Source organism: Bidens hawaiensis, unplaced genomic scaffold (genome assembly GCF_021521415.1).
Source record: "Bidens hawaiensis isolate Kalapana, Puna unplaced genomic scaffold, B.hawaiensis_p1.1 tig00008877_1, whole genome shotgun sequence".
NCBI lineage: Eukaryota > Viridiplantae > Streptophyta > Magnoliopsida > Asterales > Asteraceae > Bidens > Bidens hawaiensis.
This window is the reverse complement of record NW_027491642.1, coordinates 680020-705480: the sequence shown is the minus strand read 5'-3', so window position 1 is coordinate 705480 and position 25461 is coordinate 680020. Positions and strand designations below refer to the sequence as shown.

The following is a 25461-nucleotide window of genomic DNA, read 5'->3' as shown; positions in this document are numbered from 1 at the left end:
TCTAAACTTTTAGTGTTTTTTGATTAAAAACTTTGTTGAATTTTAAACTCTATTATTCAAACAACTTTGTATTTGTTTGGTTCCACGTAACACATGCCTATTTTTGTATTTTGAATTCAATATATATGAGGTACTCTTTTTTTTGAATTCTTTTTTTTGTAATGTCTACTCACAATAAAAAAACCGAAACCGAAACCGAATAACCGAACAATCAAAAACCGATCGGTTGGTATTCTAAAATAACCGATAGCTTCGGTTTCAGGTTCACCTAATAACCAAACCGAACTAAATCTTGCTCACTCCTATTTATAATTAAATAAGCAAATCCCAAACACCCTCTAGTCTCCTTTATATAGATATTAGATTGTGAATTTACTATTAAAAAGGATAGAGAGGGAGAGAGAAAATATGTGTGGGATAATGTTTATAGATATTGTGGATAATGTAAAATAATTTGTGAATTTTCAATAGTTTTGTAGTCGCCATTGTGGATTGTTATTAGGTAATGTGGGGTTATGGATTTGATGGTTTTAGTTAATGATGGTTCGCCCCATTATTAGGTATTTCATCACCCAATTGTTTTTGTGTTGTTTTATTGACTTTAGTATAACACTAAAAGGCGAACTCTTTAATTTAATGCATTAAGTATATGTAATTATGCGTTAAAAGGATACTAATGTAATAAGTATTTAACTTTCTGTAAGTTTCATTTTCAATTGTTAGGTCAAATTTAACCGTTTTCTTTAATAAATTAACAAGTTTAGTTACATGATTTCTAGAAAGTAGTTAAAATACACACGAGTCAACTAACCTATGATGTGCCCTAAATCATATATAATCAAGACATAATCTTTTGAAGATATTTTATTACATAATGTTATAATTGTAATTGTCGTTCAACAATATATATATATTTTGTTATATATTTTAGGAGTATTGGATTTTAATAATCCATATTAAATGATATTGGCCGCTAATAATCCATATTCATTTTATCGCTACTGGTGGTCCCAAATTCAAAAAATTGGCCCCCCAATGGTCTTCCGTTAAAAAGGACTTAACGACGTTATACTTTTTTCCGAATTTCAAACTAACTTTTTAGGGCTATTAATCGGAAGGAAGATACGAGTCGAATGATATAAAACTTAGTTCCAAACAATGATCCAAACGACTTGATTTTGGTTGATTGTAATTTCAAACACCCGAATTGAAGTATTGTTTTGTCATTTTGAAGCACTGTTTCGAACTAAGTTTTATACCAATCGACCCGTATCCTTCTAACGATCAAACGCTCTAAAACATTGGTTTGAAATTCAGAAAAAACTATAACGCTATTAAGTCATATTTAACGGAGGACCATTGGCGGCCAACTTTTTAAATTTGGGACCGCCAGTGGCGATAAAATGAATAGAGATTATTATCGGCCAATACCATTTAATAGAAATTATTAAAATTCAATATTCCTATATTTTAATGTATAAAAGTATTGGCGGGTAAACTCTACCCAACCTATATTAACATGTACTTCAGTCCCTTACAAATTCACATTGACCAAAGTCCTCTAAACAAGATTACACAAATTAAACGGTGGATGTCATGGTTCGATCATAGATCACCTACGAAAGCAACATGCAAATTTGCGAAGGTTGGCGTCTCTGGTCCACGATCGATACCATGGTCAAGCCTATACCGATCATCCACTATGTAATGTTTAAAATCGAAAACTTAAAACAAAATATCCATATTTATACTATGTATCATCCGTTAGATCTATTAGATACATTTTTCAAATATACAAGGTGTAATGCAAGTCAACCTCAACGATAACTACACCAAGATATGTACACGCACCGACAAAGTTGAGGTGTATTGTAAAATCAAAATAATTAATCGTGAATATAACTATACGAACTCACACAAAAAGTTATACAAAATCAAATTTTTATAAAAGAAATTGAAAGTTTCATTATAAAAACAAGCCAAAGAAAGATATATAAAGAAATACTATACAATAAAAACAATAAAAAGTATTTGAATTTTAATATGCACTCAAATAAGGCAGATCAATCATATAAGCAATCCGCTAAGAGCTTTTGATCCTTTAGGATAGAAACAAATTGTATTAATTTCCCTATTGTAAGTAAATATGTTTTACATTACGAGTCTATTATCTCATAGAAAAAATAAAGAATTAAGTGAAATAATTTTATTGCAACATATGAGTCTGAGAGAAATGGTGGATACAAATCAAGCATGATCGATGTTTGATCCCATTCTAGCATCATCATTTGGTCACTAACGACTTTGTGTAATTCATTCTTCTACACACTAGAAGTAAATCTGAATGCACACTCTTGTGTCCTTAACTCTTTGAAGTCGAATGGGAGTAAGAGAATAAAGATAGAATGTCAAGTTTGTGTTCTAACTTTATTATTAATGGACTAACGTGACCAACTCCTTGAAAGTAACTATGGTGGTGTGATTTCTTCCACATAATAACAAAAATGCAATGGTCTCTACCTTTTTTTAATTAGAGAGAAACTTATTAAGATGATCACTACATATTTAGGTAGAAAGTGAAGATGTGATGACTATTTTGTTAGTGGAATGTTTATACGTTGTTGATCTCAATTGTTTACACGGGGAGTATAGTTGATGGCAACTGTAAACAATATCAACCTCAATAATGAGGGATTGTATATTGATTACTATATATAATACAAGAATACATAAAACTCTCCTATGATTGAGGGAGAGTTGACTAAGTAAATAAGTAAAACAATAATTTACAAATATAAAATATCTCTTCCCAATTATACTCTACCCCCCTTCAATCGAAAAGGTGGTGGACCAAGCCGAAGCATAGTACGAAAAGCCTCAATAGGAGCACGCGGAAGACTTTTTGTGAAGATGTCAATCACCTGGAGATTGGTAGGCACAAAACGAGTGTAAAGTTTACCCGAAGTAACCAATTCTCGAACAAAGTGACAATCGATATCAATATGTTTGGCCCGCTTGTGTGAAACAGGATTCTGAGACATGAAAATAGCACTTTTATTGTCACATAAAAGTGTAGGCCGGTCAGGAGGTAGAGCATTAAGTTCCTTCAGTAAGTGAGTGATCCAAACAAGTTCAGCCGCCGTGTTTGCCATAGCACGATACTCCGATTCACAGCTTGATCTAGAAACAGTGGGTTGTTTCTTCGCACTCCAAGATACTAGATTACCTCCCAGAAATATAGAGTATCCATAGGTTGACCGACGCCTGTCAATACAACGCGCCCAATCAGCGTCGGAGTAACCAACCAGCGAGGATTTAATCGGTTTACTAAAAGTAAGACCAAACGAGAGAGTACCTTTGACATAACTGAGTATTCGCTTTACTGCTTTGAAATGATCAATGGTTGGAGCATGTAAAAACTGGGAGACTTGATTAACCGCATAAGATAGATCAGGTCTCGTGATAGTCAAGTACTTGAGAGCTCCCACCATTGACCGATAGAGAGTTGGATCATCAAACTGTTCACCGGTCGATGTAAATGATTCCAATGGCGCAAGAGGAGTAGCAATCGGCTTAGAGTCAATCAACCCAGCACGTTTCAAAATGTCCATTGCATATTTCGATTGAGTGAGGAAGATACCGGAATCGGTATATGCTACTTCAAGGCTAAGGAAATAGTTGAGGGATCCAAGATCCTTGGTGGCGAATTCCTTGTTGAGCCGGGATATAAAGGAACCAATATGAATTTCATTGCTTCCCGTGAGAATAAGGTTATAAACGTAGACAAGGAGATACATGATACAACCATCCCGTTGATAAATAAATAGGGAGGTGTCGGTACGGCTACAGGAGAAGCCATAGGAAACAAGTAAGGGACTCAACCGATGAAACCATGCACGGGGCCCTGTTTGAGACCATAGAGAGCCTTAGACAACTTGCATACATGGTTGGGAAATTTGGAATCAATAAAACCCGGAGGCTGCTCCATAAGTACGGTCTCATTTAGGCTGCCGTTTAAAAAAGCATTTTTTACATCAAGTTGGTGTAACGCCAATCATTTAAAACGGCTAGAGATAAGATAATGCGAACGGTGGAAGCTTTGACAACGGGACTGAATGTGTGTGAGAAATCAAGTCCCAGAATCTGGGTAAAACCTTGAGTGACCAATCGTGCTTTGTATCGTTCAACTGAGCCATCTGAATGATACTTGATACGATAAACCAATTTTGAACCTACCACATTTGTAGATGAGGGACGAGGGACCAATGCCCATGTTTCATTTTGATGCAATGCCATTAGCTCTTCATTCATGGCGTGCAGCCATTTCGGGTATTTCATCGCGGTCTTGTAGCCACGTGGTTTTGTCACGGCTGTTAATGCAATATGTAGGGGGTGGTTTTAAAGCGAAGCTAGACCCGCAAAGTGTCTGGGCTTAAAAATCCCAGACTTGGATCGAGTATTCATCGTATGAGTGGAAGTTGGATTTGTTGGTTGGGTGGAATTATTCGGCTGAGAATGTGGTGAGGAGGCAACGGGCTCGTGATTTGGTTGAGGGTTTGGCAAGTGTATTTGAGGTGGGCTTTGAGGATCGGGTAAGGGAGCGGCAGTAGTTGGGCTGAGGGATGGGCTAGGTGGTGGGTTGTTATTTAGGTGGGTAGAAGGTGTAGTGTGAGGTGGATCTGGATGACATAAATTGCAAGGCCCGGTTTCATTAACACCAATTGAGTCAATATTAGATTTTGAAGAGATTGGATGTTGATTTGTTGGTACAATAGGCGTAGAAGAAATGAAAAAATCAACCAAAAAAGTTGTTATCTCAGATTGAGAGATTGCATTAGTATTAACCAACCCCGTAAATGGAAAAATTGTCTCATTAAAACGAGCATGCCGTGTAACATATATGCGAGATGTTGAAGGATCGAGACACCGATATACTTTGTATTGAGAGCTATAACCAATAAAAATGCAAGGAAGACTTCGCGGTGCTAGCTTGTGTTTTGAGTATTCTCGCAAACAAGGAAAAACTTGGCAACCAAACACCCGAAAGTTAGCAAATTGCGGATCATGATTCAATAAAACTTGGAAAGGAGACTTGTTATCCAATAAAGAAGTGGGAAGCCGATTGATAATATATGTGGCCGATTGGAAGGCCTCCACCCAGAATTGAGCCAGAATATGAGCATTAAATAACATAGCAAGACCGGTCTCGACAATGTGTCGATATTTCCGTTCTGCACGCCCATTTTGTTAGGGCGTGTAAGGACACGAAAAACGATGAAAAGTACCGTTATCTTCAAAAATTTTACGAACCGTGTGGTTAACAAATTCAGTGCCTCCGTCATTCTGAAAGACTTTAATCTTTCTTCCACATTGTGTTTGCACAAGATTAATGAATATGGGTAAAACCGCATAAAAACCCGTCTTGGTTTTCAAGGGATAAAACCACGTAAACCTGGAAAAATCATCAATGAACACAACATAATACAAGTAACCATCCTTTGACCCAACTGGGGATGGTCCCCATAAATCACAATGAATAAGGTCTAATGGATTCAATGACCGTTTAACATTAACATCAAAAGAAAGTTTTTGGCCCTTTGCCAACTGACAAGAAACACAAATGTTCGGTTTAGGTAAAACTGAAGTGACAGAAATTGCACCCAACTTATTCAAAACAGAAATAGAATCATAACAAACGTGGCCTAAACGAGCGTGCCAAAGTTCAAAGGATGCTTGATTTGTAACAGATGCAACCAAGGCTTGAGGGATCTCTTTCAACACGTAAAGGCCATTTTCACATACTCCTTTAGCGAGAATTCTTTTGGTTATCCGATCCTGAATATGAAAGAAAGGTTGAGACAAAAGCACATCAATCGGATAATCAGAAGTTAATTTGCTGACCGATAAAAGTTTCTTGGTCAGGTTTGGGATGACCAAAACATCTCGAAGTTTAATATCATTTGAAATAACCGAAGTACCCGTATGAGTAATAGGGAGGGACATACCATTGCCAAAAATGACACCATGATTACCTTGATAAGGAACGGATTGATGAAGAGAATCAAATTCTGGTGTCATATGAGCGGTTGCACCAGAATCAAAGTTCCAATCTGGTGTGTTGTTGGTCACATGGCATTGAGCATGAAATGCCTTTGCAAGAGACTCATCGGGTGTGGAGTGGTTTTTAGCATACTTGTACAAGTCAGGGCACGATGTTGCATAGTGACAAGGGGCTCAACAGATTTGGCGTTTGGGTGGCCGTTTGTCAAAGAAGCGGCTACGACTTTGAGATGAGTTCCCACGATCACTGTTTGACCCCCCACGATTCTGGCCATCACGATTATTAGCACCACGATTCCGATTTGAAGAAGAGTCCCTACGGCCATGTTGAGAAGTGAAGGCCGCGGGAGGAGTGGTGTTACCGTGAATCGTTTGCATGAAGATTTCGTGGCTCTCGGCTTGAGAGACGAGGTCATGAAATAGCGGAGCAAGCTTGACATTCCGAATAGACACGGAAAAATTCTCAAACGAGTCCACAAAGATACCAATGAAACTTGTCCATCTCGAGCACCGGTTGTCCGATAGCGGCTAGTTGGTCACAAATAGATTTAAACTTCCGACTATAATCGGAGACGGAAGAGGTACCTTTGGTAAGTTGACGAAGGGTGTCACGAAGGGAATACATGCGTTCAACGGAGGAGTTGCTGAAAGCATATTCAAGGGCGAGCCAAATATTGCGAGCACCGGAGATACCAAGGACCTCCGAGGCAACCTCCTCGGTCAAGGAGGCATTGAGAATAATCACAGTTTTTTGATCATTGGCCTTCCAGCTATTGAAATCGGGATTGGGTACTATTTTGTTATCACTGGTTACGGTAGAGGATGGTTGCGGCAGAGATCCATCAACATGATGGAGAAGATTTTGGAAGGCAAAAATAGGGAGCATGTGATTCTTTCAAACCAAGTAATTGGTTGGGGTAAGTTTAAGTGTGACAAGATGTAGCAAGGTGCTCATGGAGAGTGACTCCGATTGAGCAGAAGAGTTTTCGGCCATGGAAGAGGAAGAAGAGAAGGGGGCTCCGAATTGGTAGGGGAGAAAGGAGAGAGGATCGATGTGTTAGGGTGATACCATGTGAACAATATCAACCTCAATAATAAGGGATTGTGTATTGATGACTATATATAATACAAGAATACATAGAACTCCCATATGTTGAGGGAGAGTTAACTAAGTAAATAAGTAAAACAATCATTTACAAATATAAAATATCTCTTCCCAATTATACTCTAATAGCAACTATTGATGCAAGTGAATTCGTTAATATCCACACAAATGTTTATATTTGTTTATGTTGTTCTCTTTATCTCCTTGTTCATATCTTTATATAAGTGTTTATGTATCACTTGTTCAAAAAAAATTTGTGCGTAGAGTTTCTCAATAAGTTTGTTTTTTCTTGTTTTCATTAAAATGGGCATGTCATCACTTTCCAACATCTTCTCTCTTGCTCCACTTTGCCTCACTCACGCACTTTCTCTCTCTACAAATCGAACATCTCTCTTGTCTCTCCCCTTCCTTCCAAAAAGCACCGAGATAAGGTAGGAGACGGAGATTGGGTAGTATGTGATGACGGTAATAGGGTCTTTGGATGCATGTGTTACGTGTTCATTCCGGGACATCTCAGACACAAGTTGGAGAAAAATGCAACGAGATGTATTTTTGTTGGATTCGATAATGAAAAAAAAGGTTGGCGTTGTTGTGAATTGAGTACCGGGAGAATTTATATATCACGAGATGGATAATTATGTTTTACCCATCTTGGTGGTCCCCGAGTAAGAAGTTACCCGACACTCAAGACTTGCAACAAGGTTTGGATAATTATGTTTCAGCGCAATTAAATAATGAAGTGGAGGTTGAATCCACTGTTCAACTAGTTGAGATTTAAATAGAAAACATTAAGGGGGTGTTTGGGATTCCTTATTTTCATTCCTTATAACTTTTCATTAAGTTAATAAGTTACAAAAGTGTAACTTATGGAACTTTTTCTCTCACATCAAAAGCAATTCAAACACCTTATTCCTTTTCAAAAAGTTAATAAGTTATAAGTTGGTGAAAATAAGCAATTCCAAACACGCCCTAAATATGATGGCAGTGCACGGGTCAGTCTATGATGCACAGGTACATCAACCGGTCAGTCCGGTTCCCGAGTCATAAATTCGAGCAGTCGAGCAACCGTTGAGGGAAGTTCACCAGTGGTGGCAGCGCACAGGTTAGTCCATGGTGCACAGGTACATTAACATGTCAGTCCGGTTTCCGGTTCACAAAGTCGAGCAGTCAAGCAAATGTTGAGGGAAGTTCAGCAGCTGTTATAAAGTCTGAAGAAGCAAGTAAACCGAACTTGAGGCATGCAAACATCGCTTTACTTTTTTAATCAAGAAATTGAACGTGAACCCGAAACCATAGAACAGGCCCTACGGGATCCTAAGTGGATGGAAGCCATGAAGCAAGAGTTAGAAGCTTTGGCCAGTAACGAGACTTGGCATCTTGTTCCGAAGCCGGGTGATGTAAAACCAATATCTTGTGAGTGGGTTTTTAAAATTAAAAGACGGACCGACAGGTCGATAGATAGATATAAAGCTCGATTCGTGGCACATAGTTTTTCACAGGAGTACGAGATCAATTATGAAGATACGTTTAGTCCCGTAGCTAAACTCGTTTCGGTTCAAGTAATTTTGGTTATCGCTGCGTGCAAAGGTTGGGATTTATTACAAATGGATGTAAGTAATGCGTTTTTGTATGACGATTTAGATTGAGTAATATACATGGATCAACCAGGAGGTTTTGTAAGTAAAAAATTTCCTATTTATATTTGTTAGTTAAAGAAAGCAAATTACGGTCTCAAACAGTCACTGCGGGGCTGATTCGGTAAGATCGGTGAGTTTTAGAACTTAATGGATTTGTTCCTACAATAGCCGATACTAGTGTGTTCTTCCGAGATGAAGGTGACAAAACCGATGTTGTCCTCGTTAATGTAGATGACTTAATTATAACCGACGATTTAGTCGACGTGGTGGAGCAGTTAAAAACGAATCCGTGCACTCGTTTTTTCATGAAAGACTTAGGAAAATTAAAGCACTTTTTGGGTCTAGAGCTCGAGTACGAGTATGATGGGTTTGTACTTCACCACAATCGTATGTCGTTAATATTTTGGTGAAAATCGGTCCGGAAAGTTGCAAACCGATACGGGTACCCATGGAACCAAACGGGTCTCTTCGAGCTGAAGAAGGAAAGGAGTTGGAATAAGTAACCATGTATATGCAAATAATTGGTAGTCTTATTTATTTGACGTTGGCCCGAACCGACATTGCATATGTCGTTGGTGTGCTTAACAGATTTGTTCAAGCTCCAAGAAAACCGCACCTTGAAGCTGCTCGGTTAGTGTTGCGACATGTGAAGTCGACTCCGAGCTATGGTGTTAAGTTTAAGAAGGAGTCGAGTATGGAGCTAATCGGGTTCTGTGATGCCGATTATGCCAAAGATCCGGACACGAGACTGTGTACAAACATGTATGTTTTCTTGATTGGTTCAAGTGCTGCTACTTGGTGTAGCAACAGTGGCGGATCCATAAAATTTTCTCACATGAGTCAAAATTTTTTGTATCCGTACACAGTTAATCACCGCTGTATAAATTTTTTTTGGTCCGGTTCGACCATCCGGTCGGGTCGAATTGCGTCGGTCATATATATAGAAAAAAATGATAATCAAACAAAGCATTATTGAACAATATATCTAGCTTTGTTCTATACGAGCTTTCATTTTCTGAAATCTAACCAAAACATCATCTAGTTTGACATTTATAAGCAGGTTTTTTCTCAATGAAGCAAATAAAACCATCGTTGCTCTCATCACCCATATGATTACGCAAATCGGACTTCACGTACTCCATCGCCGAAAAACAAATTTCAACGCTTACTGTTGCAATGGGTAATAATGATACGAGAGCTAACTTCATTAACGAATAAACAATACACCAATGTAAATGAAGTAAGTGAACAAAATAATGTATAGCTGAAGCATTTTTTTAGATTAAAACGCTTAATCCATTAAGTTCACCTGACCTATTACTTCCGCTATAATGCTCTTTTTTTTAATTAGCTTAAATGTAGATTAAGTTGGGAGTTTGAGACTTGTGCTTAAAAATTGAGCATAAATGAATTGAGCATTTAAGCTTAAACTTGTATTTAAATTGTTTCCTAACTCAAATTTAGTTGGTATATTATTTATTTACATTTATATAATTAAAGTTGTAAATATGTAAAAAACAATTATTAGGGCCGGTCTCAAATTTCATAAGGTTGTTCTCGAAAATCCAACATGGTCGTTGTGTCGTTCTCGAAATCACGTAGGGGCCAGAGTCAAAATTATACAGGGGTCGGTCGGGATTTTAACACATATATACTTATAATTTTTTTTTTCACAGGAGACGGCCGACCCCCCTACTCAAAGGGTGGGTACGCCACTGTGTAGCAAAAGGCAGCCTATGGTGTCACTTTCGACTACCGAGGCCGAGTATCAGGCTGCGACTATGGCTACACAAGAGTGCGTGTGGCTGGTTCGTTTTCTAAACGAGCTAAATTTAGGTAAGAACGAGAAGTTAACCTTGTATGGGGATAATGTGTCTTCGATATTATTGGCTAAAAATCCCACGTTTCATGAGCGTACGAAACACATTAAAGTTCATTATCACTTTTTTCGTGAAAAAGTTTTAAATGAAGAAATTGATTTTAAATACGTTATCACATTGGAACAAGCTGCTGATATGTTCACAAAAGAGTTTGCAAAAAAAGAAGCTTGTGAAGTTTTGTACTCGCTTGGGAATGAAGGAAGCAAATATCAAGAGGGAGTGTTAAACACAGCGATATTTTAAGGTGGTACGATTCGATCTCATGGAGAGGTTGAAGGAGATCAAGATAACAGTTAAAATTAGTTTTTAATTATTTGGTTTATTCGGTTAAGTGTGTCCTTATTGGTGTAAGATTCGTTGTTTTATTTTAAGCTTATTAAAGTGTCCTAGTTTGTTTAGGAGTCAAATTGTACATGGTACTACTATATAAACCATACTAATCTTCTTTTTAATTGTAATTCGTTTTCCATTCCAGATTATTAAGATTATTAAGTAAGAGTCGCTCAAAACTTAACGGCCCAATCTTCTGTCCTTTGTTCAGTTTATTTGCTTTGCTGATACAAGATCGGTTCTCAAAACCTATTCAGGTTTAACAATAAGTAGAGAATGTAGTGTGCAACAAATCCCTAATATTGGAGATTCCTCCCTAATCCGAATCAGATAAGACTTTGGGGTCAAGAGAGGAGGCTCGTTTTAGATATAAACCATGAAGAATGGTGCCTTTTAACAAGTGCGGTGTTTACATGTCGTTGTCCATCAGATCCTATAAGCCTTGATGTTGTTAGAGTAATGAACAAAACTTAAATAACAATACAAATCTTATTACAATAACCAAGTAAATTGGGTTACCATACGTCGACTTCTAGTAAAGTTTAGATTTTTGTTTGCCGCATCTCTTTCCTAATAAATAAGGTTGCCACATGTTGACTTTTGTGAAATCTAGAATTTTGTTTCCCATCTCTTTCTCCCATTATACTAGACGGTGCGGTAATCGTTTTGCCTAACAGGCCATGTCCCTGAACCACCCTGGCCGCACATCCCTAAACTACCATTAACCATTGTTTTCTTTAAACAAAAATTCAATTATACATATACTTTATTATTTTTTAACTAAAAAAAATCATAAACTATATATTTAGATAAAAATAAAGTAAACATTTTTATATACTAACAGGACTCGCGCGATGCAGCGACGACGGTAACTTGTAATGCGACGTTCACTTTTTATTAGTTTATCGCTCATCTCGTGATATAGAATATAACACTTATGCTTGGTTTCTCGTTAATAACAACCTCTTGCTAGTCTTGATCGATTTGAGTAATCTGTTTATCATGTTCTTTGTAAATATATTTGAATAGATATTTCACGGATTTTGTACTTGAGCAACCCTGGACAATCGTGCGTCAATTGAAAATCATAAAAGCAAAACAACTGGTCCTGCATCTTGTGAAGCAAAACTTTAAACATCTATTAATTCTCCAAAACTAAATTCAATAAAAATATTACATCTAAACTATAAGAATTTCAAATTGGGTAAAAAACACACCAAAACAGTTTCATAACACAGGTTTGAAGCACCTCAAAAACTTAATAAAGCATTGTTACCCTTTGATGCAACATCTAGTAAGCTGCATGCGACAATCGATTCCAAGATCCAAGTATCCCCAAGAACCCACGCGACCCTTACCCATAATTTGGAGCTACAGTCTCCGTTGCATCTAACCTTTGATACTTAATTAAATCTTCATCCTCCACCTCATAACACCAAATCTTTCCACTAGTCAACAATGTTGTAAAATGATAATTTTCATTTTGCAAGTTTGTCCACTCTGATTTCTCACGATAATTTTCATTATGTGATTATGTTCATTTTGATTTCTCGTGTAAATATTCATTATGCGACATTGTTCATCTTCATCTAGATTTCTCATAGTAAATCTTCATTATGCAATTTTCTTCCTTTCGATTTGCATGAAAATTTTCATCACGCAGTTTTGCTTATTTTGATTTCTCATGTCAAATTGTCACTGGGTGAAGGCGTTCACAACAATCCAAGAACAACCCGACTTTTCGTATTTGGCAGTTCACACAAATATGTATCAAGTGGCTCAATCATTTTTTTAATATATTATATATTTTTGTGAACAATTTATATATTATATTAAAGATATCATAATATACAATTTATGTAAAATGTCAATGAAAAAACTATAATCGGCATCTACAAGCATCTTTTTGGTTGATTCCATGTCTGACTTGTAAGAATATAAAAATTCAAAAACCATTTTTAATTAATCTTTGAAAGATTAATTTATTTATTATAGTAAATCAATGATAGCTTGGTCATGGGATCAAGCAAAAATGATTATTATTATTATTATTATTATTATTATTATTATTACTACGTATTATTTATTATTATTAATAGTAAATATAAAAATTATAAATCATTCTTTAATATGGTGGAAGTTTGAAAAGTAAACCTAAGTTATCCAAAAATCCCAAAATTAAATATATATCTAGTTAGAACCTACTTTTATTTTATAAATAACTAGTGGTTATCCGGCGCAATGGCAATAGTAAAATCCAAGTGTTATCGATCTTAAGTGTTGAGGCGGTAAGTCGACGCAAATTCGGTCGGTTTCAGTTACGTGTGTTATTGTACCAGAACTAAAACAAAAAAAACAATTATAATAAAATTTGAGGTGAACCAATGGGTGGTGTTGGCTGGTAAAACTCGACCGTTGGTAAAACCCGGTCGTTGTTAATCCCGGGCGTTGAGGCAGTGAGTCTACACAAACTTGGTTGGTTTATGTCACATTTGTGACGGTACCGAAACTAAAACAAAACATATAAACCAAATAGGCACTATGTCGATTTCGTTATGTTTGCCACGGTACTAGAACTAAAACAAAACGCGATAAGTCTACTCGAATTCGGTTGGTTTCTGACATGTTCGTTATGGTATCTTAACTAAAATAAAACAAAATTTACATTCGGTCGGTTTACCAAAAAGTACCAATAAAGTGCCGCAAAGTTGCCAATCAGGGCTTTGCAGCACCGAACTTTTTGTTTGTATATATTATATATAATAATTACAACCGTATTTATAAGTAGGTATTGTAAAATGGGTCTTATACCAATCAATATAGGTTTTAATTACAATAAACTCATATTTGTTTTCTTAAATTGTCCAAGCTGTGAGACGTCTCGATACATTATCCATCCTAGAATATCTATGAATAGACGTTCTAATCCACAACCAAAGTGCAAAACACACACCGGTCGGTAGGGTGGTAGCACATGAGGTTAGAGATATTCCTTACAAATCAAACATATCTTCTGATGTCCAAGATTGGTGTTGGATTTGTCCAAAGTGTTACAATAATGTGATGATATCCATATTTAAACAACATTTTATTAGGATGAGTTCATGATGAGCGACCTCTTGTATGATTTTCATCCGGAAAATATAAATATATAAAAACAAAAACAAACAAACATGTGAATACTTCGTGGTAAACACTAAACACATACAATATTAGTTACTTTAATTCTTCAAATGCTAGTATTAGTTTCAATAGTAAAATATGACCTGCACGTTGCGGCCGTCCAACATGAATAAATATTTATGTCATGTTTGTGTTGGACAATTCAACCCACAAACCCGAAACCGGTCATCCCTCCGACTAGACACAATTCACATCCTTAGGGACGTTAAACTGTAAAAAATAGACACCAAAACATTGAACCGTCCACACGTGTTAAGGCGCGTTAACTCACGTGTCGCAACACGTTAAACATGAAATGACCCAGTTACAAACAAACACGGAAGAAAGAACTCACCAAATAAAAAATAAAAAACTATTAAAAAAGTGTAGGGCATAAATAGTAACTTTAGGTAAGAGTCATATTGTAAGTTAGAAACTAAAATGGATATGATTGTATGATAGTATCTAAAAGGGATAACTTTGTAAAATAATAATAAAGTTTTAAAAATTTTTCAATTAGAGTCGATCAATCAAGTTTAAAAATTGTTCTAATTAAGTGACTCAATTTTAATATTTTATTAAATTATAGGTTTTAATATGTTTTCTTTTTTTAATTATCATGTTTTTTTTTGTTTAAGCGAGGAAATACTTTTATCTACTTTTTAATGTTAATGTGGAGTGCTATCGTGAATTTTACTTTTTATTTTTGATTTTTTATATAATTAACTTTTTCTAGAATTTTTAAATATAACTATTGCTTTTTAGACAAAAAAAATCCGATGAAACTGAATTTGAAGATTCATTGACCCGATTTAAAAAAAATTGAATAAGTGATCTAATTAAAATACTTTTGAAATTTGTTATATCTTCTAGCTAAAACATTATACTATATATAAAGGGAAACCTAATGCTACAGTACCATGCATTTCCTTTGTGTACCAGGGCATTTTCATCAATAGGGTTTCTGATTTCCCCCCTTTGGTTTTCATCTACCAGAAGGCTCGACTTCAGGAGCTGTCACTTTTGAGCTCTGCTCCGGTTGGTGGTGATTGCTGACGCTTCGATTTGTGCCTCCATGGCTTTGATCGTGCGCCATGATTTCTTTACGTATGTCATCACCGGGATGGCTCCACATCCAATTCAACACCAGGTAGCTTAATTAGTCTCTAATTAGATTGTTAGGTTTAGCAATTTCCATTAATTTGATGGTGTTTGAGGTAAATTGCGGCATATTTCTCCTGATTAGATGTCTGTTTCCAGTTAATTTTGCATTTGCTTAATTTGTAAAATGTTTTTGTGGATTTGTGATATTAGGCAAGGTGCTTCATCTGGTGGGTGCAGTTATTCTTCCTGGTGTTGCTGTTTCGAGACTGATACAGTTATAAGAGCTTTACCAGTAAATGAAGTAGAAGTTAAAGGTACATAGCTTTTGAAGTTAATATATGGAACTGAGTAAGTAGGATAGATGTACCAGATCTTCCCCTTCAAAGGCAAGACTTTATGTTATAAACTTTGTATTTTGTTAGTAATCAAGTTTGATGCAAAACTTTTAACAAATAAACTCTTCTTCTCCATGAAAATTTACTTTTAGTTTCTTTAAAAGTTACCGGAAACCAATTACGACAGTGGCACAAAACAGTGAAAAGCTATAGATATTATTGATTTGCTAGCAGAACTCAATTCTATAATAATAATAAAAGGCATATGCATAGGCATGTTATGCTTAAAAAACATGGAAAGTAAGGATTAAGGAACAAATCAACGTTCTTAGACCAATAATTAAATTGTTAAAAATAATGGAATATAACAAAGTTTTGGGTTACTATGGTTCTCAAATAGATTTAAAAGAAATCTGTTTTTTTTGATAGATTGGCGTAGTTTTTCTATGTTAAAATGATGTTGTCTCTATTGTAGTGTTTTTGTCCCATTTACAGATCATTTTAATTAAATATTTGAAAAATAGTTAAATTTGAGTACTTTCACGTAATTAATGAATATGTACACATTTGATTTTAAATGTTATTTTTTTTAGTTTAAGAGTTAGATTTGTACTTTAGTTTTCAAGTCTTTTTACGGGGATGTAAATGTGACCATGAAATTTTTGGTATTCTTTACATTGAAATTTTGGTGTTTTTCACATGTATATATACTCCGATTTTTTTTCGTTGAAAATTTGGTATTTTTGTAGAAGTTAAAATTTGAACATCGTCCTATGAAGGCTATGATTGTTTATTGTTTGTTTGAAAGTTAAGTTTTGTATTACTATTGAAATTATGCAAATGTGAACATACACATATTATGTACTTATGTTCATTCTCTTCCATTCGTCGGATTTATTTCTATACATCTTGATACATTAAATTTATATAGTTGTGATATATAAAATTCATATAGTTGATTTATTCGTAATTCTTACGATCAAATTTGATGACTGTGTTGCGAAAGTAGGCGAAAAAAAAATGAGCTGACTTCAGAAAATTTAATTTAGATAAAAAAGAAACCAGTAATTGGTCTCTAGTTCAATGACATAAGGGTAATGGTTAAAGTTTGGGATCTTTGAGACCTCATATTCGAAACCTAACACGTACAAGATGTTTTTCCACAGTTGAGGGTTTCCTCCTTGATGATGTTCGTGAGTGAGTTAAGCTTAGAGCGTCAAAATTATATGGACAATTGACATCCCGTCTCAGAAAGACCCACTTAAGGCCACGTTTGGGATTCCTTATTTACACTTCCTTTTCACTTATTTAAGGAGTTTTTGATAAGTTACAATATCCTAACTTATCAAAACTCATTTTTCCTTCTTTAAAAACTTAGAAAGGTCACATTATCCAAACACTCTTTTAACTTACAAACGTCAATAAGTTATAAGGAGATAAAAATAAAGAATCCCAAACATCCCCTAGGTATTGGGGTAGTTCTAAACCATGATAAAAAATATCAAACAAAAAAAAATAAAGAAATAAGACTTTTAAATTGGTTAATGCCATAAATAAATTAGATCATTAGTCGGCTATTTAGCCTATTTTTGATCATTTTAAATATCTTAAAATAAAAAATGAATCTTATATATTCTATTTGATATACCCCATTAATCCATCTGTTTAACTAACCGAAATTCATACCTAACCTAACCCATATTTTGTGATACCGGCCGACTTCTTATATCAATTAATATTATTTGTTTTGTTCATTACGATTTATGACTAACTTTTGTCGCCTCAAATTCTAGATTTGATAAAAACTAACTAAACAATTAAGTTCAAATGTATGACTACAAATTAGTAATTTTTTTATCAAACAGTTTGATAAAGAATTAATGATGAATATCTATAGAACTTTTAATTCATAGACACGTCTCATGAGCAACTCGGATTGTTGACTCCCCTAAATTAAATTATAGTCTACTGATACACAAATGTATATAGCTAAACTACATGGAAGGATTCACTTAGAACATGTTTTAGATTTCGTATCCGTTATCATGAGAAATCATTTATTTAGTTCTCATTGAGATTAAACTCCTAATTTATCATAGTTATGAAAGAATTCAACAAAAGAGAACTAGAATGACAAGGCACTTACAGAATAAGCCAACTAATATGGATATGCTTAAGTTAAATAGTTGACTCCTATTTATTAAATAATCAGTTTGAATATTTTATAATCGCACATGAAACATGTGAACAATTGCTTTGATCTAGTTAAGGATACAAATTAGTGTATACAAATTATAATATGTACATAGGTATTTTTGAGTGTATATATAGATAACCATGGTAGCTTTTCTAAGAACAAACAATATCATTATCCCAAAAAGAATGGGGAACTTAGTTTATTGCTTTACCTCATCTAAAGAAACCCAAACATTTCCTATTGATACCAATTTCAAGCTTCCTTCTCCATTACCATCTTGGCCACAAGGTTTCTTCATCTCTCTTTATAATTTACAAAACTTTAATTTATATATAATCATTATTCTTGAATTATTTATTAGGAGAAGGCTTTGCTAGTGGAATAATTGATCTTGGAGGACTTCAAGTTTCCCAAATAACAACTTTCACCAAAATATGGTCCTCAGATGGATCAGATGATACTGATGTCACATTCTTTGAACCATCACCCATACCAGATGGTTTTTCCATGCTCGGTTGTTATTGCCAATCCAATAACACCCCGCTTTTTGGTTGGGTTCTAGCCGGAAATGATGTTTCCGGTGGAACCCTAGCTGCTCCAGTAGACTACAGTCTAGTCTGGAGCAGCAGTAACAATTCATGTTACGTCTGGCTACCAACCCCAGCGGATGGTTATAAGTCGGTAGGCTATGCCATCACTATCTCGTCGGATAAACCTTCATTGGATAAAATTTGGTGTGTTCGGGCGGATCTAACAGAAGAGGCTGAACAAGATACGTTGTTGTGGAGTTCGAATGATGCGAATAATTCGAATGTGTATGGATTAAGGCCAAAAGTTAGAGGCAGACAAGCTCAAGAGGTGTCTATAGGTACATTCATAATTAGCAAAGATGGAGATGATACAAGTTTATTATCTCTTTCTTGTTTAAAGAATAATAATTTCAACAACTTAACTTCTTTCATGCCAAATTTAAACCAAATTGATGCCTTGATTCAAGAATATTCTCCAAGGTTCTATTTTCACCCTAAAGAAACCTACTTGCCTGCTTCAACACAATGGTATTTCACCAATGGTGTTCTACTATACCACACAGGAGAAGAAACAAACCCTGTTCCTGTGGACCCCACCGGCGCAAACCTTCCTCAAGGGGGTTCGAACGATGGCACGTACTGGCTCGACCTGCCGGTTGATGAAACCAAGAGAGAAAGGGTCAAGAAAGGTGACTTGCAAAGCTGTGAGGCTTATCTTCATGTCAAACCAACGCTTGGGGCCACATTTACTGATCTAGCCATTTGGGTTTTTTACCCTTTTAATGGCCCTTCAACTGCTAAAGTTGGGTTAGTAGATATCCCTCTAGGAAGGATTGGTGAACATATAGGAGATTGGGAGCATGTGACACTTCGGGTTAGTAATTTTAATGGACTTTTATATCGTGTTTATTTCGCGCAACATAGTGGTGGGATGTGGGTAGACGCTACTTTGCTCGAGTTTCTAGACGCGACTAATAATTTCGCAGCTTATCCGTCATTAAATGGCCATGCAACCTACCCGGCCCCAGGACTAGTACTACAAGGAAATGAAGTGGTTGGTCTTAGAAATGATACCTCAAAAAGTGACAACTTTTTCAACGTAAGGGAAAGATATTCAGTCATGGCAGCGGAATACATCAATGATGTAACCGAGTTGCCATGGGTGAATTACTATAGAAAATGGGGTCCAAAAATAACATATGAGATTGGAGTCGAGATTGAAAGCGTGCAGAATTCAGTGGTCGGAACTATTGCATCTCCAATCGGAAGCTTGCTAGATCTTATACCTAGGGAATTTTCAAGCGAAGATGGACCCACGGGACCGAAAATGAAGGTGGATTGGGATGGTGATGAACGTTAATTAATCATCAATAAAACGTGTTTGTAACTATGTTGAATTCTTTTTTCAATTTATGTGACATTTGCACTTAATTCATTATGTATCATTTGATGATGTGTTCTTATATGAATTGATTTCTTTAACTTGTACGTTTGTATAATAGTAACATATACCAAACAAGTTAACAAACCCTATATACCAAATACATTACAACCACATGGAGCCAACCCCACAGTTTTTTTTGACTTGAATACACCAGCAATGAACATGTGGAAGGTGGACACCCTCATCTTCAATTCCTATCTATATGATATAAATGTTTTGAGAAAGATAATTAATTACTAAAGAAAAATTTAACTGTCAATGACCATTTTGATTGTGATGTATCCAATATTAGGTTATGATCGACATGTGTAGGTGTAGGGGTGTTTATGGATGTATTGGTAATTAATTAATAAATTAATAACAAGTATGTTTTTTTAAATCACATGAGAATACTTACTCTTAATGATTAATTTTACATCAAGTTGATTTTGACCATCATTTTTGTTCATTGTATGGAGGCTCACACCCTCTTCCTATGGCGACAAAGTCCACCGACAGAAATTATACGTAGACTATTTTTCTTTCTTTCTCTTTTATTATCAAGAAATCGAACGGTGTCATCTGCGAAAAGCGCAAAATCGTTGCTAATTGGAGGATACGCCAGCAGCGTCCATGAGGCAATTAAAAAGGGTGGTTTGTGGATGATCCTAATTCCTGTGGACATATATCATATATGCGGCTCGGAATCCACTTATATTTACCTCGTATGAATCTTTATAACTCCGCAAATACATATATGTACTTTCACAATCCACATTTTATTTAATTTTTTGGCAAACATTAATAACATATAAAAAGCATGAAAAAATAAAATTTTAAACGATTAGTTTAGAAGTGATTTTTCAGGAGTTTTCAAGTTAAAAGTGTTGGCCCAGACGGATCAAACAATCATATCAAACGAACTTATCAAACAAACGAACAAGAGATATTAGGGTGACAACCCTCGAATCTTTTCATATAATCAAACGAACTTAACAAACTTATCAAACGTACATGGAGATAAGACTCATTGACTCTTTCTCAACTCTCTCTAATAAAACCAATAATCTAGACCATATATATAGACACACTAAACTTGTTCTCCAAGACATACCTTTCTTAAACCTATTATAATTCAATTAAGTAAAATAAATATAACATAATAAACCCTTAACTTTATTAATATTCAAGATTAATCATTCATTCACCTCCTTAATCTTGAATTGTATTTCTTCTTCCATTTGTTCCTCTTTTTCAACTGACTATAGCATACTTGCTTCACCGATTCTTCAACTTAGCATTTGTTCCTTCCGTACTTAACTTTGAAACCCCATTGTCATTTTCTTTCTCAAATCTCTTATTCTCATCAACTCATTCTTGACCAATACTCTCACGAACTCCAACAAGTCATTCAGAATTGTTCCAAACCGAATATCCTTCACTTTCATAATCAGTTTCACATCATGACTTTCTTTCTTTTCAACTTCAAATTTATTAGGATTACAACATACTGAAGCTTGATGTTCTACGTCTTATTCAGATTTCTCTGAACCTTGATCAACAATCTCTCTTTCTGATCATATAGCTTCAATGTCCCATTGGCTATTTCAATCTTAAATCCTTCTTCATCCAACTTTTCCAAACTAAGAAGATTGGTCTTTAACTTAGAGATATAGAAAACATCGCAAAACGTTTTCTTTTCACCAGTCTTACTTACTATAGTCACATTACCTTTACCTTTGATTTCGATCTCGGATCCATCACCAAACTTCACTTGACCAGAAACTCCTTCATCCAAGGTAGTAAAAAACTCTTTCTTTCCTGACATATGATGACTTGCACCATTGTCTAAGTACCATGTACCTTCTTTCTTTTCATCCTTTTCAAATACACCAGGGATAACCCTTTCTTCATTCAAACTTACTTTCTTTATTGAACAAACTGCCATGAACAAAGAAGGATCAACATCATCTTCTTTCTTTGTCAAATTCACTTCATCATTCCCTTTGCTTGGTTCTTAACATTCATTCGAGTAGTACCCAATCTTATCATAGTTGTAGCACGTTACATACTTCCTTCTATCTTTCCAATCTTCAGGGTTGTTTTTCTGATATTCACCTCGTTCATCATTCTTACGCTCACTATTCCATCTTGGATTCCCTCTTCCTCGTCCATTGTATCTTCCATGGTCTCTACCACGTCCTCGGTAGTTTTCAACTTACTTTTCGTTTTGGGTGAACATGAGCGACTTTGGGATGAACTTCCATTCACATTCTTGAACTTTTTTCTTTCTTCATATGCCTTCAAACGTTCAACAACATCTTCAAACGCCATTGTTTCAATGTCTGCGAGTAGCTCTATCAAAGAAACAAAAGGTAAATATTTATCCGGCAAAGAGTTTAAGAATTTTCTTACCAAAACCTCTTCTTCAAGTACCGCTCCCAAGATCTTGTACTTTGACTGTACTCCACCCAACTTCGCAGCATAATCATCAATATTTTATGTCTCCCCTATCTTCAATCCGTTTAACTCGGTTCGTAACATTTGAACACGAGCATTTTGAGTTCTTTCTGCACCAAGATAACGAACTCTTAACGCTTCCCAAACATCTTTCGGTTCTTAATACTTGACCATCTGAAGCATCACGTCTTCAGGTAGGGTTTGAAAGATAATACCCAATGTCATAAACTTCTTTCTTTCTTCAATTCATGCACCCTTTTCTTTATCAATCGCATCATGCAAATCATTCGCGCCCAAAATAATTTTCACCATCACTGACCCTGACACGTAGTTGGTTGAAGTTAACTTCGGTGCTTGTAACACAAAACTACCAATCGATTCTTTCATTGTTCCCGAGCTCCCTGCTTCTTTATCATCGGCAACGTCACAACCCTGCAACTTCCTTATTTTTGTGTGCCCTCAACAGCAATAGAAAACGAACAAAGTTAAATTGTTAACTTTGAAGTTTGATCAACAATCACAATAATAATAATAATAATAATTATTATTATTATTATTATTATTATTATTATTATTGTGATTACCACACAATAAAAAACAATATTAATTGTTTTCTCGTAACAGACAATAAACTTCTTTGTCCTCACATAATTCCCAGAGCAAAACAACTTCAATTTCTTTTTATGGATAGAAGGTTTGAACGGCACGGAGTGAACTGGTCTTGATTGGCAAATAATTTCTAGAAACTTTAACGATTAAAAATTCCAATGATACTTTCACGGACCACTCAACTATTCAATCAGCAAACACGATCGTAACCAAAACTCTAAAAGAACAACTTCAATCTCCGAATCAGAATAAACAAACCAGCCTAAGCTCTGATACCAATTGTTGGTCCAGAAGGATCAAACAACCATATCAAACGAACTTATCAAACAAACGAACACGAGATATTATGGTGAAAACCCTCGACTCTTTTCATATAATCAAACGAACTTAACAAACGAACTTCACGAACTTATCAAGTTTACATGGAGATACGACTCATTGACTCATTCTCAACTCTCTCTAATAAAACCAATAATCTAGACCATATATATAGACCCACTAAACTTGTTTTTCAAGACATACCTTTTCTAAACCTACTACAGTTCAATTAAGTAAAATAAATATAACATAATAAACCCTTAACTTTATTAATATTCAAGATTAATCCTTCAAAAAGTAGCTTTTGTTAAAACCTTCCCCTATTCAAGAAAACGAACATAATACCTGTCAGGCTTTCACGCTTGTTAGCATAAAAATCATTGTGCAGTTTGCTTCTATTTTAGATACTTTTGTAAACTTTGTTGGTTACAATCTTCATATATATTTTTTTCTCTTTTTTTTCCTTTGGTTTCTTCGTAAAAATAAACTCAAAAACTTTATTGCTAGTAAGAAAACCAGTGTTCGTGTTGACCTGCCAGTCTTTAGAATCACGCAACTTGGTTGTAGTAACTCAACCACTCGTGTAGTCGTGTTGTTTAGGTATTGTAATTTGGGTTTAGTCCAACACATTTTAATCCATAAGAAACCTTACTTTGAAGCCCACATGATAGCATTGCTTAGGAAATTTAAAGAAGAATCCAATAAAACATGTGATGAGTTCAACATAATATAGCTACGTGGCTACGCCTACTTCATAGTATATTGGACTGGAGAACTTGTAGAAAATGTCCATCCGACCTCTGTAAAAGGACTTAATCCTAAATTATGAGCCCCTACAGTAAAGAGTTAAGGACTAGCATATTAATTACTTTCAGGACACCTCATATCTAAGATACAAAATGGAGAAGACGGTGTGATAATTAGTCCATTTCTTTTGAAGCTGTGGCGATCCGACTAGTCATCTTGGTGGATCTTTGTAGCAACATGTATAGTGCAAGTTAGAGGTAGAAGTTGGCTAACTGCATCCTCTAACAAATGAAGTAGAGAGATGATGCGATTAAGTTATTAGAGCGCGAGAGGAATATTAAGAAAAAATAATATGAAGGGGGTAAGTGGTAAATTTATGATAACCCTTGAGCTCTGGATGTAAGGTAGGGCTAGTACGAAGTTGGATCCAATGTGCAATTTAGCTTTTTAAAAGTTTGTTTTTTCTGGAAAGTATCTCTTTTGTAGTTTCTAGGATTTATATAAAACAAGCTATCGCTTCATAATCAAACTTTGTGATTGAAAAAACTTTATACTCCACCTCAAGTTAGAACGTGAAGATCACAAACGCCCAAGCCCCAATTTACCAAGCAAAAAGTTTAATTGATGAGCACCAAGCGGTTTGGTGAATAAATATGCAATTTGATTCTTTGTTCCAATACGCAAATGCAAGATCTCCTTAGATTCGACTCATTCACGAGCAAAACAACAATCCATTTTAACATGTTTGGTACGTTCACGAAAGTCTAGATTATTTGCAATATGTTGTGCAACTATGTTATCACAAAAAAGGGGAATATGCCCATTCAAACGAACTTTTAAGCCTTCCAACAACCATAGAACCCACAAAACTTCATGGCATGGTGGTTCCCATGGCACGATATTCAACCTTAACTAATGATCACGAAATAACAGATTCTTCTTTATCTTAAGGCTCCTCCAAGAGTAATTATATAACCTTTTCAGGACCGTCTGGTGAACGTACAACCTAACCAGTTGGCATCACAATAAGCAACAATATCAAACCCACCATGTAAGAAAATACATTGTCCCGATGTGTAGACTTTTGTATCATCCAGCCCCTCGCACCACCAATATTGTCCGCTTTGCCCACGAAGAGTTCACGGATTTGTTTTTGGTTGCCCAGGTGGAGACTTCCCAGGAGGTCACCAATCTTGCTACTACTTCCAGTTGAGCACGCTTAACTGTGGAGCTATCCTCTTGTCAACTATCATAAAGCCCAAAACACGTTGGTGATTTAAGAGGCATGACATTTACTTATGAATCAATGATCTCTCTTGTCCACGACCGATGTGGGATTTGCCTAGGATGTTACAAACAACCCCATTTGGACTCGTCGTCCTTGATGAGGTTTGCCCCACCATCCCATCCAGGATGTGGGATTTGCCTAAGGTGTACCTCACGACACCCCCGGTGACTCACCGTCTCTGATGAGGTTTGCCCCACCATCCTGAACGACACAAGAGTGGCTATGATACCACTTGTAACATCTGGCCCCTCACACCACCAATGTTGTCCGCTTTGT

The 25461-nt window shown here is 35.6% G+C and overlaps 1 protein-coding gene across 1 annotated transcript; it reads left to right on the top strand.

The window, feature by feature from the left end:
* The first annotated feature begins 17957 nt into the window (after positions 1-17957).
* Positions 17958-20008, top strand: LOC143530260 (hypothetical protein At1g04090-like). The gene is made up of 2 exons (XM_077025847.1): positions 17958-18098; positions 18172-20008. Exons 1-2 carry the CDS (start codon positions 17996-17998, stop codon positions 19698-19700), a joined length of 1632 nt encoding a protein of 543 aa, XP_076881962.1. The 5' UTR covers positions 17958-17995; the 3' UTR covers positions 19701-20008.
* The last annotated feature ends 5453 nt before the right edge of the window (positions 20009-25461 follow it).